Source organism: Calonectris borealis, chromosome 2 (genome assembly GCF_964195595.1).
Source record: "Calonectris borealis chromosome 2, bCalBor7.hap1.2, whole genome shotgun sequence".
NCBI lineage: Eukaryota > Metazoa > Chordata > Aves > Procellariiformes > Procellariidae > Calonectris > Calonectris borealis.
This window is the reverse complement of record NC_134313.1, coordinates 153,722,457-153,749,998: the sequence shown is the minus strand read 5'-3', so window position 1 is coordinate 153,749,998 and position 27,542 is coordinate 153,722,457. Positions and strand designations below refer to the sequence as shown.

General features: G+C 36.4%; 1 protein-coding gene across 5 annotated transcripts in view; it reads right to left on the bottom strand.

Annotated features, from left to right (window-relative positions):
* WAC (WW domain containing adaptor with coiled-coil) overlaps window positions 1-27,542 on the bottom strand; it is a 64,538-nt gene that overhangs the window by 19,292 nt on the left and 17,704 nt on the right. For 4 of the 5 annotated variants that reach the window (XM_075143986.1, XM_075143984.1, XM_075143985.1 and 1 more), the window contains 7 exons: window positions 18,759-18,865; window positions 17,842-17,957; window positions 17,263-17,375; window positions 15,491-15,799; window positions 5,232-5,477; window positions 3,044-3,166; window positions 1,892-2,040 (listed from right to left, as the gene is read on the bottom strand). In XM_075143986.1, coding sequence (XP_075000087.1) covers window positions 1,892-2,040; window positions 3,044-3,166; window positions 5,232-5,477; window positions 15,491-15,799; window positions 17,263-17,375; window positions 17,842-17,957; window positions 18,759-18,865 — 1,163 coding nt within the window. The remainder of the gene's footprint in view (window positions 1-1,891; window positions 2,041-3,043; window positions 3,167-5,231; window positions 5,478-15,490; window positions 15,800-17,262; window positions 17,376-17,841; window positions 17,958-18,758; window positions 18,866-27,542) is intronic. The other variant, XM_075143988.1, reaches the window with a different exon arrangement.

Genomic DNA, 27,542 nt, shown 5'->3' with positions numbered 1-27,542 from the left:
AACAACTGAAGAAGATTCTTTTTCATATCCCAGGATTTGAAAGTGCCAGACATCTCCCTTCTTTGTTTCAAGTCTGCTATTTGATAATTTCATTACTTGTCACCTAGCTATGGGATGTGACCACATAGATTCAGGATGCACTCCAAGAACAGAAACAAAGACAACAAGCAGGATTAGTACACACACAAGGCTTTCACAATCCATTGTACCATTGTCAATCACAACAAACTGGGAGAATCACTTGGTTTTCTTTGTACCCATGAAAAATTCAAATGTAAGAAAATGACACATTTAGACTAGATTCAGGAACGCAATCTGTCCTTCTGAAGATAAAAGCATTCCTTAAAGGCCTTCAAGACATAAGAGGTTCTCTTCCGAGGAAAAAATTGAAAGAAAGATGCCTTAGCTAAGCGGGGTGAGGTGGGGGGGGAAGGGAGAGGGGTGGAGAACAGGGATTTTAGCAGAACCACATCAAAAAAAAAAAAAAAAAAAAATCAAACAAGACTGGTCTCATCCCAAAGTCTAGAGTCACGCTTCTCACGCTGATAGGTTACTACGTACACTGAGCAAGATACTGATAGACTGGGTTAAAATCTGAGGGTCTCAATCTTGAAAGAAGGATCTGTACAATGAAGAGAGAGGACAAGCTCCCATTGCATGAAAACAGCAAACCTCTAGGAGAGGTCCAAATCCGCCTCAACAGACTTCCATTTTTCACAGCCAGAACAACACTGTAAACTGCTAAATTTTTGTTTTGTTTTGTTGGGGTTTTTTTGTTTTGTTTTTTAAACAAAAGGCACAAGAGTGTTATGCCCTGCAGCTCTACCTAACACTACAAAACTATCTTGAATGTGAAAGGATACTTTCCACCAGAGGGTGCAAATCAATAGCTCTGCCTTCAGTCCCCTTTAGTAACAAAATCCTCCTTCATAATAGGTCCTTTAACCCAGTACCTCTTCCTACCCTTGCTCCATAATATGAATCACAAGTCTTTAAACAAGGAAAAAGAAGAACCCTTAAGAACCCTTAAGGGGAAGTTCATCTTGAGTGCCTCTAATTACATCTACTTTCCCCACTGTACAGAGCAAAACAGAGTCTCTGATCTGCTGGACAGAGAATATAAATAAATAAATAAATAAATAATCAATCAATCAATCTCAGCTTCAACTGTATTTATTCCTCAATATCGCCACTTGTAGGATATGGAATACCGAGCTCAGATTCTGCAAAAGACATTTTTCCTCTAAGAGTGACCCACTAGAGGGACCACACCCCCCAAAAAAAAAAGTAAAAAAGACAACTCTGTTTTCTACTTCATCCTTAGGAAGAACCTTAGGAGCTTATTGGTTAGCTTCAATTAATATTTCCTAGTCACTGATCCAGTTAAGGAATTCTGAATGAATGGGGGTGGGGGGGGGGGGAAGGGAAAGGGACATAATATTATTGACCTTGTAAACATCTAGAACATTTCTAAATCAAATTTGAGACTACATCAAGTCAACTTCCCCAAGAACTTCTCTCCCATTCTAAAAATCTTTTATTGGCTAAAATCTAGAGAACTCTATCAGCTGTTGCCTTTGGAGTAAGTTTTTGTTTCCATTTAAATATGTTAAAATACTGATCTCTTGGTAATATTTCCAGACAGCATCTGAAGCGAGCACAAGATTTTCTTCAAGAACAGAAAAGTGTACTAGAATTCCATGCTAGAGTTGTACTGCAAAAATATGGCCAAGCAGTTGCTTCCAGTTGTTTCTGTTTCTATTGGGAAAGATAATATACATATTTTACCATCCTATACATAACTGCTAGCACATGGATATATAGCAGCAATACTTAATATTACCTATAATGGTTTCTTACTACAGTATGACATAAATCAAAAGGAGCTTACCTTCTGCTGCGATGATACCGGTGGTGTAGTCATCAAAGGTTTAAGAGGAACGGTGTTAGTCTGAGGCGTGCTTATTCTTGGAGATACATATGATCTTGGCGATGAGGCATCAGATGTTAAAGACATTGGAGACTGATTAGATGGCTGAGCTGCAAAGAAAAAAGAAAAGATTGTTTTTAATAAAACCATATCCTATCTTAAACGTGAATTAGATTTTCTTTTGGTACTTTGCAGTATCCTGTATTAGATAATATACAAATATACTCACCTTGAGACAGTTGGGGGTTGAAAAACTGGAACAATCAAATGTTCAACAACAATCCTAACTAAAGAACTGTATTTTCCCCAAACCCTCAACTTCTAAAACTTGAGGGGAGGCAGAAAGAGAAGAAGCTATTATGCAATGCTTTTTACATGTGAAGAGACTGAACTAGTTTCATTTGCGATTCCTATTTTATAGTGTTCAACTCGATTTCACCAAAAGAATGCATGGTTTATCTAGAAACCTATTCACCCCTTCTAGGCATCCACCAACAGTCCTCCGCCCATTAATTTTAATTACTGCTTACCTACTCAATAACATGACTGCATTTCTTGTCTTGGTTTAAGTTTCTAGCTTTATTAAGTTACAAACCAGAATGTATTGAAGATACCTTAAGGAATATCTTGCCTGGAAGCTGAAAAATACTATTTACAGAAGACTGCAAAAAACCCCCCACCAGACAGAATAAACTTTCTTTTAAAAATTTAAGGACTCGCCCGAGAGTCACAGTTGCACAGTATTACAAAAAGGGTCTTCAATCAAGGAAGAGTTGTGTTTCATATTGAACATTAAATAACGTCTAATTAAGGTTCAGAATAAATTGAGAGGGTCTCGCACATGTTTCACATTACTCATACAGAGTTAGTTAACATACAGAGAAAATCCCAACAGGCGAGACAGAGAAGCATATTTACTTAGTTATGTGTCAGCTTCCTGCTCCCCAAGTAACAATTTCTTATCCTATCTTTGGAAAAAGAAGTCATTCAACATCCTCCACACCAGATGGCCACAGATAGGACAAGAGACAGCTTCTGCAAGTTTCAATTGTATCAGACTTTATAAAATGCAACGTAACAATTTTATGTAAGTGAAAAGAAGACTCCGAATACCTTGCGTAGACAGTTGTGCAGCTTGAGAAATTAGGGAAGTGATATTGAAAGCAGATGGTCCAGCAGTAAGAATTTTATGGAGTATAGACTGCAGAGAGGCTTGTGTCACAGCTGCTGTTAGAACTAAAAACAAACATTCTGTTTTACTGGCAATTCTAGAACATCCCTTCAAACTGTTCAAACTGGCTAAATACATTTAAGCCGCATTTTCTTTCCGATTTTGTTCCCGTATCTACAATAGACCAAAGAGCCACCTGAACTATTTTTCAATTACTTGAATTCAACTCATGAATGCTTGGCATGTCTAACCAAGTGCTTTATTTAATAGTTTTATCTTTGAGACATACACTAAAAAAATTCTTTTAGAAAATAACTTTAACTCTTCAGCTTGACCTTATGTATCAATAGTAATTCTTGTAAACATAAAGAGAACATTTGTTCAATTTGTTACTGTAGTTAGCAGAATGTGTGGGGGTTTTTTTCAAACTACAATAATTTTTAAAAAAGGCAAAAAAGCAGTATCACTTTAACTCACTAAAAAGAGATGGGAGGGGCGCAGGGGGGGAAGACTTCCTGTTCAAGGAAAAAGAAAAGATCTTTCAAGTTAAAAATCCAGATACTGAGTGTTTCTTCTTAAAAACAAACAAAAAAAAAACCCAAAACAAACAAACAAACAAAAACCAAAGCCACAACCAAAACGCACACAACTTATTTGTTCTGGGTTTAGCTGTCCCGCCCCCCCCTTCTCCAGTAAAAAATTAATCATTTTCAACCAACTGTTTTAAAACTGCACTACAGCAGAGCATCTTACAGTATGAGCCGATGAGACCAGCTTCTGAACTAGTCTTTTCAAAAACGTCTACAGGCTCTGTGGGATACTTCCTGAACATCCACTACCCATGCACAAGTCTGAAAAAACTGACTCACCAGCACAAACACAGAATAACTCTGCATCATGTGCACAGTAAGGGCAGTCCTGCTGCACAAGGTGAAGTCACTCTGCCCACGTGGACCTGCCAAGCCAGGCCCTCATGCCATCAGAACAATACTAAACACTCTTGTCCAAGACAGACACAGCTGCTGCTCAGATATGGCAAGGGAAAATGACTAGGAACTTAAATTGGCAGCTTTCTAATAAAATACAATTAGAGTCTTGATTGGACCTTTCATTTTTTAACACAAACCAGCATGATACTCCTACTTTTTTAGTCCAGCCTAGTGCACTACAGTTTTAAAAGTTTCTCCCTGCACAGGAAAAAACAATAACCAACTCACCTATTAGTACTGAATGAAGCCATAATATTTGCTGATTAAAAGGAAATCAATTGACAGTTCTTCCTTATAAATAATCATAACGTACATAATAGTAAAACTTTAAGTAAAATTTTACTATTTTGACTTTCATGGTTTGCACTTTTTAAAAGTTCATTAACTCTGGGCACTACATGTAGATGTTTTGCTTCCTATTTAAATCGGTGATCAGTGCACAAGAAGTTCAAAGCAGCAAACAAAAAATCCCACACCACTTTCTTCATCAGTAACCTGCCACACGCAGACACAATATTAGATAAAATTACATTCAAAATGCATCAACTCTACCTGTTCCTGCAGCGAAAGGCACTATAGCTAGTTCTAAACTTTCTTCTAATAAACTAGGCCAATGTGACAAAAATCTAAGGGATACACGGATTACATGCACAAAATTTAACTTGCTAGCAAAATTACTGATATGCTATCTTTATTCAGAGAGGCTAACATGTTCTGTTAAAGAAAAAAAGTTGATAGGTAACAAGATTTAAGAATCCCTAGAAGCTTCAGTATTTGCAAACACATATTAGAATAGCAGCACAAACTACAGAAAACAAACACTGCACAAAACAAAAGAACAAAAAGCTCTAACTAAATTTTGTGCAACAGATGAATGCTGATACAGCAATTAAGTCACCAGTCTCAATTAGACTGCTTACATACATCAGCATTTATCAGCTTAACAACCTTAAACTTTACTTGGCTAATTTAAAAAGGTTTAACAGAAAAAAACCCCAAACAAAAACAATCCTCACTTTATCTAGAGATTCATTTATTCACTTTTCATTTAAAGTAAGGCTTGCATTTACTACAGCTTAGTATCCAATAATATACTAATGTGTGTAAATAAGAGATTACATCAACTTTAAAGAATCCTTACCTTCATTGATTTTGGATATATCTACGCTAGAATTATTAAGCTGCAAGGTGGCTTGCAGAGCAGGCAGCAGCTGTCGGAGGAGATTTGGGTCCTGAAGTAACGGAGGAATTGGTGATTGTGGAACAGGTGAGACAGGAACTGTAGGAGCAGATGAAGCAGGCGCAGAAGCTGGATTCAGTCCAGAAGCAGAAGATGTAGAAGGAGTTGTGCAAGAATGGGATACAGGCTTGTCCACAGATGCAGACTCTGAACAGAAGACAGACAGTAATTTTCATTTTCCCCAATATATCCTGACAACTTCTCACTAGTACAATATTCGTATTAAATTCAGAAGATCAAATGCTTAACTATCGTTACAAGAGAAAAATATAAATATGAATATAACAAAAATTGAAGATATTTGATATCTAGTGTAATTTAGGCTATTGCACCTAATATTTATGAGGAACACACACACAAAAAAATCTTTCCACTTCAAGGTATTGGATTGAAAGCTGCCAGTATTACAAATAGGAATTTTTTCCCCCTAATTTTTAGGACAAATATGGGCCAAAAATTCCTTAGTGATTTTTTTCTTTTACTGTGCATATACTCATATTCTATGTTTTTACCCATTATTCCACCCTTTCTTTGGAAAATATCCTATGAATGAAAACCTTATAGTCCATTGAATTTACAGATAGGCTAAAGTGTCAAATTTGAGGGATTTGAAGCCATACTTCATTTATTCAGAGACCAGACTGCAAGAAGCTACAAAATAAAGACCAAGTCTATCATACATAATCCAGCTACATTGCTCAGGATTCACAGACAGGATAATGAGCTGTACTAGAAACGTAAAACAACAGCTGTTAACATCCCCATAGCAGAGTGGAAAAACATCTAAAAATGTACCTGCCCATAATTAATTTCAAACTTGTCAGCTTCTCCCGAAGCATCAAGACCTATATCCTTTATTTTATTAATCTCATTTTAGCAAATATCAACACTTCTTATCCACAGAAATGCTTAGTACTTAAAGTCAATTATACTGTATGGCAATTTGGTCTAATTAATGTTGAGTTATTTAATTAATTTTAAATTTGACTTCCAGTTAACATGAAAGTTTCTCCTCCATTCCAGTACTGTGAGAAATTCCTGCACTGAAAGTATTTCCACTTACTATAGGTGTACCATCAGTCACTTCAAATATCCTTCAAGAAGCCTGGACCACTGTATTTCAATTTTAGCCTCCTCTTCTCTCATCCCCATTAAACCCATGGGAGACCTCTGCCCCTAAATTCAGTCAGGACTAATGCCACCAAACAGGTTGGATGAAGAGTGGAAAGATGGATATGAATCCAAGATCTCACCCAGGATGCTTGCCTGTAATATTGAAGACCTGGATTTTAAACCTGCTTCAAACTAGGCAGAAAATGTCAACTTGGCTATTCCACATTTCAGGCAAAAATCCAAATGAAAGCTAAAATAACTGGCTGGGAAACTCTTTTACTCTAAAGATGTGTTTGGTTTGTTTTCTTTGAAGAGATGGGCAAGGTAAGAGGCAGCTGACTTTTAGTAAAGAAGAAAAATGAGAAGGTCTTGTTTTGTTTTACTACTTAAGAATAAAATGTTACAAAATTTCTAAAAATTTTTGTTTTCTGACAGCCTTAATTGCAACTTTTGAGACTAATTTGGAGAAGAACCCTAAAAAATAAAAATAGAGTGAAGTGAGTATCAATACGTAAATCAAATTAGATTAGAAATCTCAGTGAAAAGAAAGAGGACTTCTGCTTCCATGCAGTTACAATAGAAATAGTTCATTACAGGTCACAAATACTCCAAAAAACACTCTTCCAGTCAAGTAGCTGAGAAATCTAAATCAGAAAAAAATGCTGAAGAATGCAAATTTGACAGCTTGCAAGGATGCAACAGCCAGGGCACACAGACATAATCTGATGTTTCCGGCAAACTTCTAAAAAAGGGGCAGCCTTATCTAGTTACAAGCTCTCAGGACAAGGGGTTGGCTTTCAATGTATCTGTAAAGGGACCTGGTCATTTGGCCAGGAGCTTTCATAAGACCACCTTACAAATGGACAAGAAGCGTTACAAAGACTGAAGAGGAAAAAAAGCAGTTACAAAACTTTTATATGGTTTTCAGTAACACGCGACTAGGACAGCTGATTAGATATCAGCCCCCCCTTAAAACAGTAAGTCATTAGTAAAAGTCTGTTATAGAAGTATTACATAAAAAATCTTATGTTAAGGTGTTCAAAGTAAACTTATTAAGACAACTGCATGTCAAGACACATCAAGCAACAAGAATCTTATACTACTAAACAAAAACATGTAAAGTTTGAATTGAACTTGCATCTGTCATAGTCCAAATAAGGACAACGAGGTACACTAGCAGACAAAAGCAAGGGAATTAAGCACAGTGGGGCATGTTAGTACTTATATGTACAAGTCCCTACCCTACAGTTTTGAGAACCTTGGAAAAAAACAACAAACCCCAAAACAAAAACAAACACCCTAATTTAAAAACAAACAAAACAGGAAAAAAAACCCTAACCAACTGCCAGCGCTAATTTCAAAATATATCTAATGTAGTTAGGCTTGTCTTCACAATTAGATTGAGTTATTTTAAGTAAAGAAGCAACTCATAATAAGCTATACCTGAGCTTCAAAACCACACCACCATACCAAACAGCTGGAAGTATTTTTCACCCATGCTGTAGTTTTGAACACAAAATAAACTGAATCAAAAGCAAACTCGAGCTAACAATACAGGGAAGACAAACCTTAAGACCAGTTCTGGGTATTTACACATTTCTTGAATAAAAGGACTCAAAATATGTAATACAAAACCACTGAATTCCAAGACGTCTGTAAAAGTACTTTAGTTTGGGTGAGCTTCTCTGCTATAAAAATGCATACTAAATTACATCAAAACAACATAGTCCAGCTAATTCTTTTAGACATTATGTGGACACTATTCTGTAGCTGTATTATTGCAGGTATTTTAAGTACGTGTTAAAATATATTTGTGAAAGATATTTTTTGTATAATCACCCAGATTAAACACCTAGAGAAAATGATGTGAAAAAATGATGGTGTCTAATGCTAACATTTCGATCTTTTGAGATGGTAAACATTACAAAACTAACAGTCCAAATGTTATGAAAGAATATATCTCTATGATCATGACTATCTACATATACATCGTATTATAACTCTGTGTTATTTAACATCATAGAGGATGCAGAGTACAGTGAATGCTCAGAGCATCAGTGCACTTCACAAATTAAGTAATTTAAGATATTCATGGTGAAATAAAGGGTATAAACCTGTTTCTGCCCCAAACAATTGTAAAAAATATCTGTGGAAATACAAGTATTTCTTGTTTCTATTAAGTAGCCTGAATAGTTATTTTCTTCTCTACAAAGGGAAACTCCTTTGTGATGAAAATAAACATGCTAAAAAATACAGACTACAGATTAGTTCTGTATAATGACAACTGTCATTACCTTAATTTAAACCAACCTATCTTACTCCATGGCTTCCAGACTGGACACTTGATTTCATAGAAATATATCCAAGAAATACTGCCAATAAACAAATCCTCTAAATATTTACACATCCACTTTTGTATAATATAATTACAAAGGTTTAAAACTGGTTTCATTTATGACGCTACAGAGAACTTGCAAGTTTCGCCTTCCAAGTTAACACAACTAGTCAAAACTCCTCAAGATGAAATGTTTGTTTCACAAAAACCCTCAGATACCACTCACTGGGGTATGTGCATTTCCCAAGCTTTTTCCACAAATAAAAGCAGAGACCTCTCACTCCCTCTTTTTCCTCCCTAATTCCCCTTTTCTGATCTGCTTTGAGAGACTGTTTCATTGTATCTTTTGCCACACAGTTAAGTTTACTTTTCAAGATTTAAACACTATTTCCTAGTTTCTAAAACATTTACTAGGATGAAAAAAAATACTTAGAATTATACAGTCCTGTAATTCTTAAATGCAGTTGAAGCCTCAACCATCACGAAACGTAGTCAAAATGAACACAGCATACTAAGAAAAGTTAAATATCTTTACAAATCTAAGCCCTTTAGTTTTACAATGCTGACACACGGGTCTCTACACCTGTGTCAATATAAGTTCATGTTCATGAACAAGCTATCTACAGTATTATTGCAAAACAAGGCTTTTGATTACACAGCAGTCATTCATAAACCTAATTTGAACCATTAATACATCAGACTAATTTTGAACCCACAACTGAAATTTTACAAACAGAAAATGCAAATTTGGTCTGTGTCTTATACAAAAAATACTCTTAAAGAAAAGATGAACTACGCTGCAAGGCCTGCAGAAGTTAGACTATGACTGAAGTTGCCTGCTATTGGACAGGACAGCCCCTTCACTGTCAGCACCAACTTCCATACAATGCACTTCCACGCTATGCAAATGACCCTTCAACCTCACAGAAAATTTCAACTATAATAATGAAAGTCCCAAGAAAAACTTTTAAAATAATTTAAAAAGAAAAAAAAAAAACAAAAAACCAAAAAACCAAAAGCAGAACATAGCCCACTGTGATCTTTTGAACTGTTGAAAAATTTGTTAATTAGAATTTACATTTTAGCTCTTCCTCTGAATAAATAAAAAATTAGATTATTTTTTAAATTATCTTTTGTGATTTTAAAAACATGATTTTGCACCAATTTTTCCATGATAAGCTAAGCACATTAAAATTTCAACTTCTGGAGCTTTTAAGAAAACTTCTAAAAAAAAATCCATTCATTTCGTTGCAACAATATGAAAATACAGTATGCCTTCTGACAATCATGTAAACAAGCTAATTAGATGCAGCCTACATATAGAACTACAATATACAACTGAACAAGTTTCTGGATGATCAGCTTTAATCATATGGAAAAAAAAATGAGCAAGAAAAAGCCATTCAAAAAAAAAAAAAAAGGAAGGAAAACAAAGTAATTAAATGGCAAACAAAAACAACTAAATGTGGAGATTAACTTAATATGAAGAACTATTAATCAGCTTTACATTAAAATGGAGCAGGAAAAAAACTTTTTATAATGAAAATAATTTTTGAAGACTACAATGATTAGGAAAGAGCTTTCTATTCATAACCTACTCTGCTGGAGCGTGACCTGCAATCACCTCTTTTGGACAAAAAGAAGAGAAGTCCAAGTTATCAGGCAGTACTCTCTATGACAAGAACCTGTATGTGACAAAGGTGCATCTTTGCTGCAGGTTTCACAAAGAGGTATCCGAACTGAAGTAAACTGGAGGCTATTGCTTGCCCCAGAAACATCATGTCAAGTCAGAACGGAAACATTATCAAATATTTCCAAGCAGTGTGGATTTTTTTAACAACAAGGCCAAGTAATCCTTTCAGAAAAAATACCACAAACCATTTTCAGCAGTTGTGCAAATGTTCTTCAATTACAACCTAGACACAAGAAGGCAAATGCTTAGCTTCTCAGAGTTTGAGGCAGTATATTAAAATGCTGCTGAATCTTGCTGTTACCAATCTCTGCCCCTCACGACAAACCTTTGCTCCTAAACAAACAGCTGATCTACTAGTGAGTCTCATTCTGAAAGGCAATTTCCAGCCTAGTATGTTACAGTTAAAATAAAGTTATTCAGACTAGGCTTAGTGCAGGGGGATGAAAAACTAAGTCTTTTGACTGTTCAGCTATTCTGTTTTCAACGAAGTGCTCTTGACACCAATGCTCCCACTCCTCTGTTGCACTTCAGTCAACCCGTTCTACCTGCTGGAGTCTTTTAAGTACCTGTTCTTAGTACTTGCTCACTCCCTTCTCACCCACAGTGTGCTGAGTTATTCAGGCATGTTAGTGTGACAGAGAAGTGAGCGGGGAAAAAAGAAACAAAAAGAGGAAATGCATTTTTTGTGCAATAACTTCCTTCACAGTCCTCCTTCTGACAACTAACATACTAGTACTCCCTATACAAAAAGTAGCTTTAAAATACTGCTATATATATGGCTTGCTCTTATTCTGCCATATATATGGATTGATAATTTATTTCAACAAAGATTTTTTTAGTAAGATGGAAATTACCCACTTACCGTTGACTGGATAATTCCCAAATTATCAATGTGACCCCTTGAATGTCCCAATAGCTTTTACTACTGTAATTTTTTTATGCCATTAAAAAAAAAACCAATGCATTCGAAGTCCTTAAAAGGTAACACCACAATATTACCCAATCACTCTGTTGTGAGCTTGAGTTGTATCTTTGCTCTGCTAGAAACAGTTATGCACGTGTGCTCTCACAGCGTGCTCTCTGTGGGAGGAAAATTGCATTACAAAATTTTCAGAAATTCAATGTTTTATTGCCCCATAAACCTCACCTCTGCTATTAAACAACTACCACCTAGAATAGATAACTGAATTGCTTGATTTACTGCTGATGATTAAGAATCATAACACATTCATCTGTGCTGAAGTACCTTAAGTGTATAGTCCACCAAGTTCTCTGAGCAGCGACACTCACATTTAGCTTTTTTACATCGTTCAGTTCTGATCTACTAAGGACCTTAAGCCACACCAAAATATATAAATATTTAAAAGCAATGGATTTTGTAAACACATTTGGCCAAATGAAACTATGGCAACAACACTAACTGGGTTCTCAAATTCTCTAAAATAGAAAAAAAAATCAATATTTTTCTCATTTGGATTACTCCAATCATAAAACTGAATTTTCGTATTTTATCTCTGCTGCCAAAATAAACGTAACAGCAATGCTCAGCACACAAGAATAAAGTACTTGGAAGAAACCTCTAACAGTCTCGCTAGTGTAATTTTTTCTAACCACTGCATGAATTGAGTAATATGCCTAAAACTGCAAAACTCAGGGGCAATGTTAATAACTGACTGCTAAAGACTAGCAAGTGTTACAAGTAAGAAAACCACAGGGGTGAGAAAAGGATGAGGAAGAAGCTCAGCTGTCACTGACCAACCACTTTAATCTGTCAGCAGACTCTGTCAGAGTCACAACCCACCCAGCATTGCACTGGCCAGCTTGCTGAGTTCTCTCAGAAAAATTTCAGATTATTGCTGCACTAGAAACAGAAGTGCTGCCTGATGGGACTTGGAGGAAAGGGGTGAGAAGAGATATCCTACAGACAGACACACCGTTAAGATACGCACAATACAACATTTGATTCAGTAACTAAATTAGAAGTAGGAAAATGTGATGTGCCCTACAGATAAAGCAGCCAAAAAGTAGGAAAAGCAACCCCACACTTTACCTGCATAAAGCACTCACAGTGAGCACAAACAGAAGCAGCAGATTCTGACTGGAACATTCAAACCAAAGGGTAGAGGTCAAATAGTTCCCCAGGAACTCTCCACTACTGCCAGCCATTGAGGGCAGAGGACTACCGCTAACAGCTGAGCTATAGTTCAGCCAGGGATTTTATTCAATCTCCTTGTGGGACTACAACATACCCCTGCAGCAAAAGAGATTGAGCTGAAAAAAGTGGTGTTGTTGGTTTTTGTGGTTTTTTGTTTTGTTTTTCACAACTATTACTGCATTAAAAAATACACACTAAGAACAGAACTATTAAAACAGTGGTACATATATGCTGGCTAAGGTTGCCAGCAACACATTGACAAGAAGCAAGAACTCATTTATGCAAGGACTACTGCACATACTATTCAGTCATTAGGACCAAGTATTTTATAAGCAAAAATTACAGCTTTACTTCTTTTTAGAAAGAGAGAGGGATGGCACAGAAAAAGATCAAAGGCTGTTTGCTTTACTAGTGTAAAAATAAACTCCTCACACTATTTTCCAATTTTACAAAGATACTTTTAGAAAATTGTTTGAACTGAGTGTCTCAGGACAATTTTTTTTTTTCATTTTCTGTAACAGCTACAAACACTTTTAAAGACTGCATACCTACAGTACTATAGGTTCACAGTCACCTCTGGGAAAACAAATAAGAGAAGCAAACTATCCAAAAACCCCAATGTACAGCACTGCTTCCTCCCTTCTTTTAAATTTAAATAGGTAAAATGCTACAGAAATTAAATTATACTAGTCAGATTTCTTACTTAAAACAAAAAAAAAGTCCAACATTCACAAAAAAAAGAAAAAGGCAAGACTACTGAATATACTCTTTGAATGATCTCTTATAATATAAGCTGCGCTGATTTTTTCTGTTTCTGTAAGAAGAGAGGTATTCAAGCAACATGTGAAAACTCACATTTTCTGGAATAAGTATTTCAAACCTAACATTCATCTATTCTAATTCTTCAATTACTTACTAACTTTCTGTAATCCTCGCTGTGCGAAGCACTGGAAGTATTATATTTGCGCCCAGTGAAGTGCCATGAAACACGAGGCAAGAATATTACAGAGAACCTATCCATTTAACGCATATAAACTTAAAAAAAACCTACATAGGACTACAGAAATTAAGTGATATTTAATATGGAACCATCCATGGTAACACAAATTCTAAATTAAGATTTATAGTGTCAAGACCACCCTGTGCGATCATTTTCACTATTCATACCCAATTGTATGTCCTCAAATGAATGTCGTACGTAAGAAATACCAGAACTCTCGCCAGCGTTTGTAGCAGTTGTCACAATGGGAAATTCCTTCTATTGCAGTAAGATTCAGTTGCTCAATTTAAGTGGAAGCAACTAATAAAGATATGCAGTAAAGCAGGGAAAAAATATATCCACTTTGAAGTCTGATCACACACCAAACAGGAATCAAGTATGTGCCGGAACTGAGTAATAATAAGGGTTTTCTTTAAGTATATTTTAAAGATAGTAATGGAAATAGAAAGGATATGCTAAAGGAGAGAACACTTGATATGGACATTTTGCACTGTCGTGTTTAAAAGTGCATCAAACTGCAATCAAAACATAGAGGCTGAACTGAAGCAGGTAATTATGCTATTCAGTACAAGAACTATGCATAAACTAGTACACCTTCTTGCTTTAGTGTGTTGTATAGAAAAAGGCTTGCCGAAAATCTTCTGTTCCTCTGTAGTTTATAGTCAACGTTCATGTACCAAATAATGTAAAAATTGCACAGAGTCTCAAGAAAAACATACAAAATTTCTTTACATGCACAATTTTCTTACACTGCAGTGTTTGCCAATGTATGGTATTGTTTGGATATTTTGGATGGCCAAGTGCACTTATCTCTGCGTAAAAGATGGAATTCTTTAATAAAGAAAACTGGAAGGCAGGAAAGCAAACGCAGAGTATAAGACCAATTTCAGACCCAAGTGTTTTTGGTCTTCTTTTTAGCACTGCACTACTCTTCTGTAACTGGACAGACTTGCAAATATCAACAGGGCAACAAGCCATCTTTCAAAAAAGAATTCAGTGTTGTACTAATTAAGCAATATTTTAAATTAAAAAGACATGTTTATCAAAAATTACTTTTTCCCCTCCCAAAGCCCCCCAAATAGAATTTTCTCATACAATGTTACTCTCTTAAGAACTTGACTATACCAAAGTATCACACTATCACTAGTAACACACATCTCCATTCCCACAATCTTCTTGAGCTCTTCTTCCCTAATAATGAAGTAAATCCAATTAAAATACAGACTTTTAAAGAGTCACAAACACCACACAGTAAAGTCCTGATCTTCACTTGATGACTCTAGATGTTTCTGGTATGTATGATACAGAAATACAAACTTTCAGCAGCTTTAGAACTGAAGATCCAGTATATCACAAGACACAGATCAGAAGAGTAGCTGTTACAGACATGTAGAAAACTGTGTTGCTTTCTATAAGAATTGCACTTGTGTTTATTGAAAAGTTTGACACTGGCATTCCAAACAGTAACAGCAGTTCATAAAATATAATGTTCCAAAATGACTTTCAAATGGTGTAATTACATCTATGTTAAGAACGCAAATAATGGCAAAGATCCAAAACAACACGAGGAAGGACAAAAATTAAAATACGTCCTACTAAAATACGTCTTTCAAATTATCATTTGAAATTAAAATTTACAGAATAAGCCAGTAAACAGCAAATATTGCACTGTCAATTTGAAGTTGTGTAAGATATAGCAAACTTGGTTTAAGGGGAAATAAACACATCAAAACAGTAATCAGATTCTAAGCACACACAATCAACAGGAAAAACATCTTTAAATTCTAGAACCAATATACTTTGAACAAGCAATGCAAATGCAATGCATCATCTTAAATACTAGAAGGAATTTCATTAGACATACCTTTTCTCTCTGTTTTCTGTGCAGGGATGGAAGATGTGGATGTAGGCAGTTTTGATAAAGTAGATGCTCCATTAGCATCAAAGGATTTCTTTGGCTGGTGATCAGATTGTAGAGAAAATGGACTAGGAGGAACAGTGCTTGGGGTAGCAGTTGGATGAACCACTGGTTTGATGGGATGCTGTACTGGAGTAGAACTACTGTGAGTCTCTGCTCTTGGCAGTCTGTAGTCTCTGTCATTGTGCCTGCTTGTCTGAGATAAAATATTCTGTGGGAGCATACTACTGGCGTCACTGGAATGCTTGTCTTCCACTTTTTTCAGGATTCCCCAAGTAACGTTGCAATAAGAAAAAAAGATTAAATTAGAAACTTGTCTAAGATTGCAGTGACTTTGATTAATACAGCTGCACATCAACAACTAGAACTGATTGAACTTCTTATGACTGAAAAAAGCCTCAAGTAGATCAGCATCAAAAAAGGCAAAATTTAATTTTACTCACTGACAAAATGCATTTTCTCTGACCTTTGCTTGATTTAGAGTTCCGGTTAAGCACTGTGTTTTGATGAAAGGCTGCTTTATAACGAGTGTTACAGTCAAGTTAACTTTTGAAGTCTCCTAAAAAAATCTCATCAAAATCTATTATTTCGATCTTATATTTAGCGTGAAGAGATAATTCATGCCATTTTTCTTTTTTTGAAAATCCTGAACATAGAGTATAATTTAATAGTTTCAAATTCTAGCCTTCAAAGAATTCCACTTCAACTCACTTGAGTACTACTACAAAGAATTTACTTCCAGTTGAATTAATTCAAGGTGACTATTTATTAAACAAGCGGCTAATCTGCATTTGTCACATGATCATAGACTTTAAAATATTTTACACAGGGAACATACGAAGCAAATACAGAGTAATTCTGTTTATTGATCCCTAGATTTTCACCTGTCACAAAACAAATAGTTACTGCAATATGCATTTCTGCTCTTTTTGTAGCATACAGTATGTTTTAGCATATGCAGTATGTTTCAGCATACACAGAAAAACAGTCCTCTATACATCTCTGACTTGTCAAGTCCCAAGGAAGGGATGGGGCAGCGGGGAAGTTTAATACTTTGGCTTCTACTTTTAAACCAACCTGAGAACTATGCTGCAAATTCACCCAAACTACATCAGCATATAGAAAGAATCTCACAGTACCACCATTACCCAAAAAAAAGCTAGGCACCAGGAAAAAAAATTCCAAGTAACAGAAATTCATAGTCCGGGAAAGGCTTTGCTAGAAGTATTGGCATGGTAGAAATATGCTTTCAATAATGTACACAAGCCTCTGAAAACTCTTGATATCATAATCCATTAAATTAGCTTCTTATTTTCAGATGTGAAATCAAAGTTTTAGAAGAGACCTCTGCATCTCTATTTTTAAGCTCAGAATATGACATTGAAAGGTCTCAATGGTCACAACAGTCCAACTATACCATAAACTGTGCAAGCTGTTTCAATAACTACTTACAAAGATAATTAAATTAGGCAGTAAAAGCTGCAAAAAGGAGGAGTACCATGAAAAGCATTAAGCAGGCGTTGTACTAGTAACGGCTCAAAGTTATTTTAAGAAACAGCATTTGGGAGAGCTGTCTGTGCTATCTGCTTTGGCCTTTTTATATAAAAACGTGAGAAAAACAGCTAAAGAAAAGGATTTTTAATTTTTTTTTTAAGTTTGGAAAAGAAAACAGTAATGCAAACAAGGCAAGAATATATTACTGTAAAAAACCCACATACTTCCACTGGCAAACCCACTGGCAGCTGTCGCCTGCATCACCTCTCTTCTGTAATCCCTATCTTTTGGAAAACTGTTAACTGACATTTTGCTTGCTTCTTTTTGCCTCTGCTCTCTGAAGAAAAGAAAACACAAGTTAAGTAAGAACTTACATCATCTAATAATATAATACTTTCTATGGGTGAAGCTACACGAGATGAATTAAACTATCCTAAGAGCTTGCTGCTACAGATGGGGTAGGCAAACTGCAGCCGTTGCTTCCTTGCATCAGTGCTTCTCGAAGCCCCCAGTATACCAGTTTAGCTCGCTATCATTGCAAAGTAAACCCCCAAAAAACCAAAAGAAAACAAAAAACCCACCCCACCAAAAAAACCAAAAACCCAAACCAACCATACTTCCCCCTCCCGCTCTGGATCATCAAGGGATAAAATAGGTACCAGAGGTCACAGTAAGGGTAGGAACACAGTAGACTTGGACCACAATCTTTTACAGCAATAATCTATTAGATAAGCTCAACTGCTCTTAAATGAGCTCTAAGAATATTTATTCTTTATACAATGAAAACAGACACACACATATACCTTTCCAGCCACTCCTTTGGTTTTTCCCATTGTGAAACTTCTGTTCGGCAGTTGTAGTAGTATTTTTTGCCTGAAGAGCTGATGTGTTCAGACCAATCATCCGCAGAATCGTAAGCCTTTAAAATACGAAGAGTGTTGGACAAAGGACTACTTGAGAGTTGTAATACACAAATTTAAAAGCTTCCACTATTTTTAAAACTACATGGCATCCTCATATGCACCCACATCACAGCTTTCCATTTATACCATCTCTAAATGCCTGTTTCATTTTGGTAGTTTAAAGATGTGACCACTAGGCTCCTGTTGCATTCTGCAATAGTTTCCTCTGTTTTATTCCCATCAACCCTGAAACAAAATCTAATAGTATGTTTAGTGGGATACAGTAATATCAATATTGACAACATTAGTTTTCTGCACCTTAAAACTTCCGCAAAAATCATTAATTATCTTTTCAAAATTTTTCTATACTTCATAAATTTATCTATTCTGTTTTCAATACAATTTTTAACAAACACCACCCTAACCACTAAACTAACTACTGAAACCTGGATAATAAAAGTGACTAAAATTCACAACATGTAATGCATCTTAAGTAAGTAAAATCATACTGTCTTCTCTAGATTTACCAACAAAGTTCATGGAAAATATTTCTCTCTGTATCTACCTTCATTTAAATAATCTAGTATTTTACAATTCAAAACCTGTACCTCAAAGCTCTAATGATTATCAATTAGAACATTTTTACAAGACATAACAACTGCAGCTTGGGTTTACAGAGTGTTCATAAAATAAATTCTGATGCTGGAAAACTCAATGAAGCAGGTAATGTACATGCTGCCTGTTTTAGACAAAATGATGAAAATATAGTGTGTATGAATGGGGTGACACAGGGATGAATACCAATCACAAATACTCACTGCATCAGAAGTTTTGCTTGGATTATTGCTGGGATTAGAAGAATGTGAATTTGAACTATGAAGAGCACTGTGGTTATGTGAATTTTCTTGTGGAGAGTAACTGGTCCCTAAAGGAAAAAAGAAAGTCTGTTCACCATGTATGTTTTCAAAGAAACCAACCATTTGCATTCTAAGGAGGCGGAAGGGAAAAGGAGAGGGAAGGGCAGAGGGCAAGTTGTCCACAGCCTGGACCACAGCATAGTTCAGATGCAGAAGTATTTCAGAAGACCATACGCATATTTCTTCTTCACGCAGCGTAAAGCTCACTTTGCCTTTCTAGTTACAGTAATGCAGTATGTCCCTTCACTAGTCTTACTCTCAAACTTCATTCCACTACAAACAAACAAGTAGCCTTTATTATTTTTTGATGGAGGAGTCCTAACATGTCAATACAGAAATTAAGAAACATTTTCTCCTCAACATTCAGTCAGAAAGTTTAAATGGGTTTATCAACAGCCTAACACAGTTAGATACACAAAATCAGGTTTTAAGTTCACTGGAGCAATGCTGTTTTCTTAAACCTTTTGAGACTACTTGTAACTGGTTCTAGGTAACTACTTCTGTTCATGCATATAGATTAAATTAATTTTCCTGCACCTCAGTCTCTGCAATAAAGGTATCAACATCTAGAATACCAAAAGCAGCATTTCCCAAACCATCACCTGCTTCTGGCCTTCCTAACAACTGCTTCTCAAGGTAACCCGGTTTTCTTTCTCACCGTGAAAACACTTGAACACAAAAGAACAGCTGGGAAATGAGAAGGGAGATAATTTTCAACAGCTTTTACATCTACATTTGTGCCTAAGCTCAAGTCATCATTACACCTGAACAGTTCTAATTACAATTAAACAAGGCCATCCATTAAACTCTTTACAAATTTATTTCAAATGTCCTGCTCTTAAGGCCTCCCATTCCTCAAAAATTTCTAAGCAAGTAAGAACTCTTACGTTCTTTTTTATATGATTTCCTCTTCCTAAGTTTTAAATGTTCACATAAATCACACCAAACTAAGAAAAAACATTTTCTTACACACTTCAGGGAAAAACCAAGATATGCCAAATACAACACTCTCCCTGCCTTTATTTTTCCTCTGCCTACTGAGAAGTTTCTAAATACCCAGGGATACTACATTAGGTACCACTAGCTTCACATACTATATAACGATCTAAATATGAAGTCAAAGTGCTGTGGCAAATGGCAAAGGCTGTATCTTACAGACAAGAACAATAAAGAACAGTCCACTGATAGTGGACTGATAGGTGGGAGTGAATGGAGCCATTAAAACAAATGTTTTTTTTTAAGTCTTCTGAGAGTCACACACTCAGAAGATGACTAAATGAGGTATCATGGTGCAGAATGGGAGAGATTATAATGCAAATTCTATCTTCTGAGCCTTCTGACTACACAAGTGTTGACAAAATTACTCTTTCGAACTTCTTCCTCCCCACCTCTAACCCTGCAGGTTAGAAAAACAGTCCATCACAAAAGCAAAGAGGTACACCATGACTAATCTGTTTAGTACCGTACAAAGGTTAAAGGCTGATTTGCACACACATGAGTTATTGCAACCTGAACCATCAGGAGCTCTGAACCTTTTCGTATACTATTTTGGCTAAAACCATCTGTCATTCTCTTTAAACATCTGGGGGTAAAAAAAAAAAAAAAAAAAGGGAAGAAGCCTTGTCCTCAAATACAGCCTTCCAAAAGCAAGACAATTAGTCCTACACCAAAAGTATCTTGCATGCTCAGAGCCAGGTGGAATGACTTACGATGGGGATAACTTAAGCTTGTCAAAGCAATACTCGCAACATCACATGCTTGTGATGCACGTGAATAACAACAAAAAATTTGAGCTTCTAGTGAATTATGTGACTTTACCTGTTATGTACATTAGAAAATTCCAGAATTTAGGTTTTAATATACATTTATAAAACCAGACACATTTAGTTCCCCTAAATGTATGCAAGAAGTATATTATAATTACAAGACTGTACTCCTCAATCAGTCACACCAACAGTCTTAATTTTTTTTAGACACCGATTATGGAGTGAGATAGCTGTTTAATATTTTCATGGTTAAGACTTTACCATACCCTTCCCAAACTCTAATGAGATAAAATCATTAAATTTCTTCATGTATTTCTGTAGGTTGCTTAATGCAGACATATTAGTTCATTTCTACTATGAGGTAAAATCATCTCCCTTTTTAAAGGAAAAAACAAGATGAAAATTTACCAGATGGCTTGTTTGAACAGTTCGACATTAGTCACTTCAAAACTTCAGAAAACACCAATGTAGTTAATTTACTGTAATCCCGTACCATGGATGCACTGCATACTTTGTTCAATGTCCTCAAGATGTAGTTGGTGACTTTTAAATACTGTAGTGGTCTAAATACACTGCCACAGTGAATCTGATCTAACAGGCGTTTTCCAAACATGAATAAAAGCCAACAACATACGTATTAAATCAACAAAATCCTTCAAAGCCAATTCTATCCAACCCATAAACAAATCCCTCAAACTCACTGAGCAGACTTCCAGCCCCCACGTGGTCTAACAGCTCAGCAGCATCCCCTTACCATTTCACACTGTTCCCAGCCACCCTGGTTCCCAGCCCCAGTACTGAGTCACAAAGCACCTCGGAGTGAATATCAGAGCGGCTGCAGCAGTCACACCCACCTCCAGCTGGCCCCCATAGTAGAAACACCTACTACGCAGCAGTTTCTTCGTAAGGAGCTCCTGGGCCTCTCTGCGCTGAGCTGTAGTCTTCCTAGCAGAACTCCCAGGCTGCACACCCATGGGCTTGCTCTGAATCACGGATCCTGCCCTACCTGAGCTGGCCTCAGCTGCATAAAAACTCATCATGGCTGCTCCAGCAATACCGATTGCCTCGGGTTGCCAGGACAAGCTATGTGGGCTTTTACAAGGGCCAACCGTAAATACACACCTGATAGTGTCTAGGACAATTACACAGTGTAATTACAGCTGCAGGTTCACCCCCATACCTTCATTTTATTTTATGCATAATACCTCTTTATGTTTGGGTCAGTACCCGAACTTCAAGGGAATGAGCATATGAAAGGGCTGCCAAACTGTCGTTTGCCGTTGGGAGGCTTCCAAGACCAAAGCAGATGATGCTCTGGAGAACAAGTGTTTTAGGCACTTCATGCAAGTTAAGGGCTTAAAGATCATATGTAAACACCAAAACCGTATCACCAAATTAACCACATACTAAAACCTTGCTGCCTCGGTATAAAAAGGTACATACCTGCGTAGCAGTCACCTAGGAATTCTGACAACCCAGCCAAGCAAGCATTGCCAGCTCAGGTTGCCAGGGAAAGTTGCTCAAGATCTTCAAAAGGCCACCGAGTTAAAATGGTATGCAGAGAGCAATCCGCAAGTGGAGGTCTACCTCTAAAAAGAAGGGGCGTTCCCCTTACTTGTATACTGGCTTTCACCACTAGCAAAGCCTAACCCCGAGCCATTTTAAGGTGGCTGTGACTTGAATCAGCTCTGTGTCTCCCAGCTGCATGCCTGGCAAAGCAGATCATGAAAACAGGGTCTCTAAGATTAGCTCATATGCCAGAAACAGGCCTGATAAAGTAGACAGCATGCTACTGTGCCCTGAGACGTTCCCTTATAGCACTTCTCACCCTTTCCTCTTGCCGTTAGACCTTCCTTACTAGTCCCACTTTCTTCAAGAAAGAGGGATAAAAAGACTTGTTTTTAAAATGCTTATTAGCATACCTTAAGATTTAGCAATTGCAAATATACATCTCTGATGCACCATAGGGAAATTCATATTGTGTTATAAATCCTCCAATTCAGTTACAGAACTCCCCATGGAAATGTTTACTTGCACCATCACTGTGACTTTCCTCAGCTTAATCATTATTTTGGAAGCAGTTAATTCTGGAAAGAGCTATTCCTAACTGGAAGATGGCCAAGAAGGGCATCAGCCCTACAGTTATATAAAACTGTAGTGGTGCAACCATGTGAGCAAGCCTTCACTAACACTATCTCTAGTGATGAACAGGTCATAGGACAGGTCAGGGTTAAGGTTAAATTATCATAACTGTCTTCAAGTCTTTCAAAAGAAAATTACATCTTCCTCACTAATGCATGAAAATCAGCAGAAAGCACAAAAAGCATGGTTCTGGGAACTAATTCAAAAAACAGGCTGTGACTTAATGCCTACTACAGATTTGAGATTCTGCCACGCCAAGACTCACTTTAACAACATTTTTGTAAGTAGTTTCCAGATCCAAACTGCTGAATCCCACACAGTTTGAACTGAAACAAGGCTTCAACACTACACTGGACTTGGAAAACAGACATAACATAGGGTGAAACAAGAATATTCCATTTTGCAACATAGTCAATTTTCTCTAGTAATTATCACATTTAATTAATGTCTCCATTAACATCACTTCAGCTCTGTGAAATTAAGAAAAGTTGAAATTCTGAGTTAGCTAAGGATCAGACTGCTCTAATAAAGCAACTGATTTCTCTCCCTTCTCCCCTGCTGCCTTTCAAGCAGAAGCTGAAACTCTTTCCTTCCCAAAACCTATACACCTATACTAGCAACTACAGCATCCATGTATAACCAGCTAAAATAAATTTTCTTGCTGCTTGATTAGAAGAGTCAAATACATCACCATGCCATTCCACACCATCCTCTGACATCCAAGTGCCTTAGCCTAATTAAAACTCTTTTTAGCTCATAACATTATACAGTATCATAAACATAAAATCTCCAACTGAAATGCACAAATCGAAACATGGAGACACATTAGAGTTATCTTCAAAAGATAATCTACAATCCAAATCAGCAAACAGTGAAAAAAAAGAGGCTATTTTTCATCCTCTTCAAATAAATGTACACTGAGAAATTAGACAATAAACAAGTTCACACGCCTCCACTCACACTCAAGATTTTAGCCAGGCACAAATAGTAAAATTACAGTAGTTGCAGTAGTACAGTATAGTGTTGCAATATACAATAGTTAACTTTATACAGTCCAACACAGATAGAGCATGTTTCCTTTTCAGTCAGACAAATACCTTGTTAATATCCTAAGTGTCCTTCTGTCCATAATAAAAAGTGTCAGTGCAGATAATACAAAGGAAAAGTTTACAAATGCTCACCAGCTGTGCAGGAAACACAAAAAATGCTCCCTAGCAATAATGAGTGCCATAACTGAAACTCAAAGGCAGTCCTCCCCTTCGCTCCCTCCAAAGCGAACAGGGACTCAGGAAGGGCTCTAGGAGAGTCTTCTTTTCTGTGACCAGAAACCTCGCATACGGAAAGAAACACTGGGCAATAGAAAAGCAAGGAAGTTCACTCCACTTGTTTCAACTCCGTACATACTGTTCTATGACTCCACATTCCACCTCTTAGTTAATATGCAATTAAATTCATTAAACTAGTGGCAATATTAGAATTTGAACTTCCTCAACAGAACAAATACTGCCCAACTGAGAGACACTAATTATTTGTTAACAGAGAAGACTCAACAGCAAGATAGTTTATGGCAGTGATATTTTATGGGGATAACTAATTAAGACTTGTTTAAACAGTGAAAATGATAGAAACTTATCTAGGATAAGCCTAAATTAAAATGTCTAAAGTGTATTTCAACTGACATCTTTGCTACTTCAGTGCAAATCTTTGTGCAGAACACTTTCGAAAGTTCTGCATATGGGACGAAAAAAGTAACAAAAGAGGAACACAATACCCAATGTCTCAGCAATAACTGAACAGCCTATCACGGCCATTTTTATTTCCCACATGTAAAAGTAATATGACAAAAGAATTTTTCTTCACTGCATTTTTATGTGGCCTGCTATATTGAAATAAAATATAGCTGCCTTTCACAGGCAACTCAAAGCATAAAAACTTGCACTTGCAGCGCTATGGCCTCAGAGAATACACCAACTTTGCAGTAACGTTTTCCAGAAATTCATAACATACTAAGTTGAATGCACAGTGCTCTGCCAAAAGAAAGAAAATCTAGCCTGATCACTGTACTGCCCAACTTCCCAATTACATACTCATTATGTCCTCCAAAATAAATGTTTTATACCAGTCAAGAAGTAGCTCTATAAGCAAAAGAGCTTACAAAGCCTCATTTCCTCCCCTGCCCTCCTCTCCTACTGTATCTCCTATCCAGGGCAGCAAAGTCTGTGCTGTTTTGTAATGTTTGACTCACAGGATAATCGCCCCAATGAAAAGAAGTTTTCATCTTTTTCCTCAAGTTACCATTCACACAAAATTTCATGGAAATTAGTCCAAAATGTTAGTATAAACAAACCAAGAGTCATACATACATGGAGTGGGACAAATGACAAATAAGGGATGAAAATGATACTGTAGGCATAGTTTTCTTCGTAATAAAATTTTTCTTCTAGAATGGTAGTAAGAAAATGACACCTCAAGAAGGAAAAGCCATGAGCAGTAAACCAATGGAAGTCAAGGACTCATATTGTTTTACTAATGAAATACTCAAAGAACGCCAAGATATTACTGATTATTAAAATGAAAAAGATTAGCTTTAAATTTTATCTTACACATTCTGTAACGTAACAGTAGTTTGCTATTTTGCTGTTTTTTGCTTACATTTTTATTTTTAATTAGATCTGCCCAGTTTATTTCAGAAACTGAAGTTTAATTTTAGGACAAACAGTACAAACTCTAGAAAGAAAACTGGTTATCTGGCCATCAAAAAGGAAAGCAAAAGGCAGTAATAAAATGGCTCAAATTAAATTAGAACTTCTGAATTCTCACGTAACAATTCAGTGATTTACTACTACAGCAGCTAACAGGCCAACTGTTTTCCTAGGGTTGTACTTCAGACTAGATGGATGTAACAGCTTGGGTTGTTCTCAGTGGTAGAGCAGATACAAACTTATTTTTGTCCAATCACCCCCTTCTAGTTTGTTCCTTTCCTCGTTACAACTACAACAAAATAATTAAATAATTTTGGGGTTGTTTTCTTCCTCCCCTCAGCCCACCTCCCAGTAGCAGTGAGAAATCACTTTTCAACTTACATATAACTTGGAAGATTATCAGTGAACAAAGTCCACTGAATCCACTGAGTTTCCAGAAGATCCAATACTCAAACGTCCAAAGTCATATCCTTCAAAAAAGCCTAAGGGATGAAACATGCATTTCCACCACACTCTAGACAAATCCCTACCAACTTTCTTCTTCAAGGAAAGCCAATGTATTGGCAGTTTTCTTGACATCTCAACCATTAAAACAAAAATAAGCAAAAGACTGGGCAAATAATTTTACCATCACTGTAAAAATGTTTATTCCTTATTTCCGAAGAGCAGTAAGCAGTATTATTTGAAAGAATTTGCCTGTTTCTCCTAAACTAAGGCAAGTTCCAACCAGCTTCTAAACCTTTCTGATAAGAACACCTTAAAAAGACCCAAAGGTTACTACAGTAGATACTTTTAAACAAATTGAAATCTACAAGCTGAATTTTTGTGAAAATAAGAACTATAAGTGGACAACAAATTCTTCATATTTACATTTGCTATTTCCTCCCTTTGGGTTCAGGTCACCCAATAAAAAAAAATGTTAGCAACATCCTCAACACTGCTTAACTCTTCTAAGGCACCTACTTTATTTGAGATCAATTGACTTGAAAAAGCAGCTTAAGCAATTTTACCCATGGAAAATATGAAAAAGTACGATGAACTTCAACAACACAGAGTCATATTCCTAACTCTCTAGCTCATGACCTCAGATCTCAATGTATTAAATAAAAAACAAACTCCCTGCTACAGCACCACTGATGGCAGTCAATTTTAAAGTCTTTTTAATCTTGCAACACATATTAACGTTATCACATTTATATTAAGTGGAGTAGGATATTCCTCTAAAAAGAAACTAGAGGTAGTTGAGAGTAAAGCCAAACTATGCTTTCATTCTTGACTACAGCTCAGAAAACATTTACATCTCTAATACAGTAAGAGAGTGCACAAGAGAAGTTCTTCTGTCCTCAAATAAGAGTTTCATACAGAAAGGGGTTTTTTAATTATTATGACACACAAAATGAGAAGTGTTAAACTGACAACCAGAATACTTACCACGAACTAATAATGATGTTAACTTGTCTCCAGCGTGGATCAGTACAGCTTATGGTCAACAGACTAAATTTCCCCCTTCCAAGCCCTCCCCAGAAATACACCATGAAACTATAATGAACAGCCCTTCCATGAACACACTGTAATAGAGTACTAAGAGATTCAAGTTTGGTAATGGAAGTATAACAGCACTGCAATGATGCCCTATCCTACCTCAGGCAACAATACTTCCACAATCCTGATCAACTCAGAGTAAGCAGAAGACTGTCTGCCATCAGTTTGTGCCTCAGGTTGGTCTAATACCTCCTCAAAAGATAACAACTCCACTACATAAATACAGCAAGAAAGGTGTGAACAGGATTTCAGGTTATGTAAAATAAAGTACATCAAGGTTTTTAAACTGGGTCGTAAGTAGGAACTAACTTTATGGCTAAGTACCTGATAAAAAGCAGTTACCGCAAAGACGGAGAAACTGTTCACTTTAATAGAAAATAGTGTGCGTAAAAGTATATTCGGTGCACGTCACAAAAAACCATTTCACTTCTGTCAGATCCTCTGAACCTCTACTTCTGCAATCACTGATACACATTAAATGTCAGTAGATAATTCCAATTTTACAAAGTTTTTCTCTCAAAACCCAAGAAAAA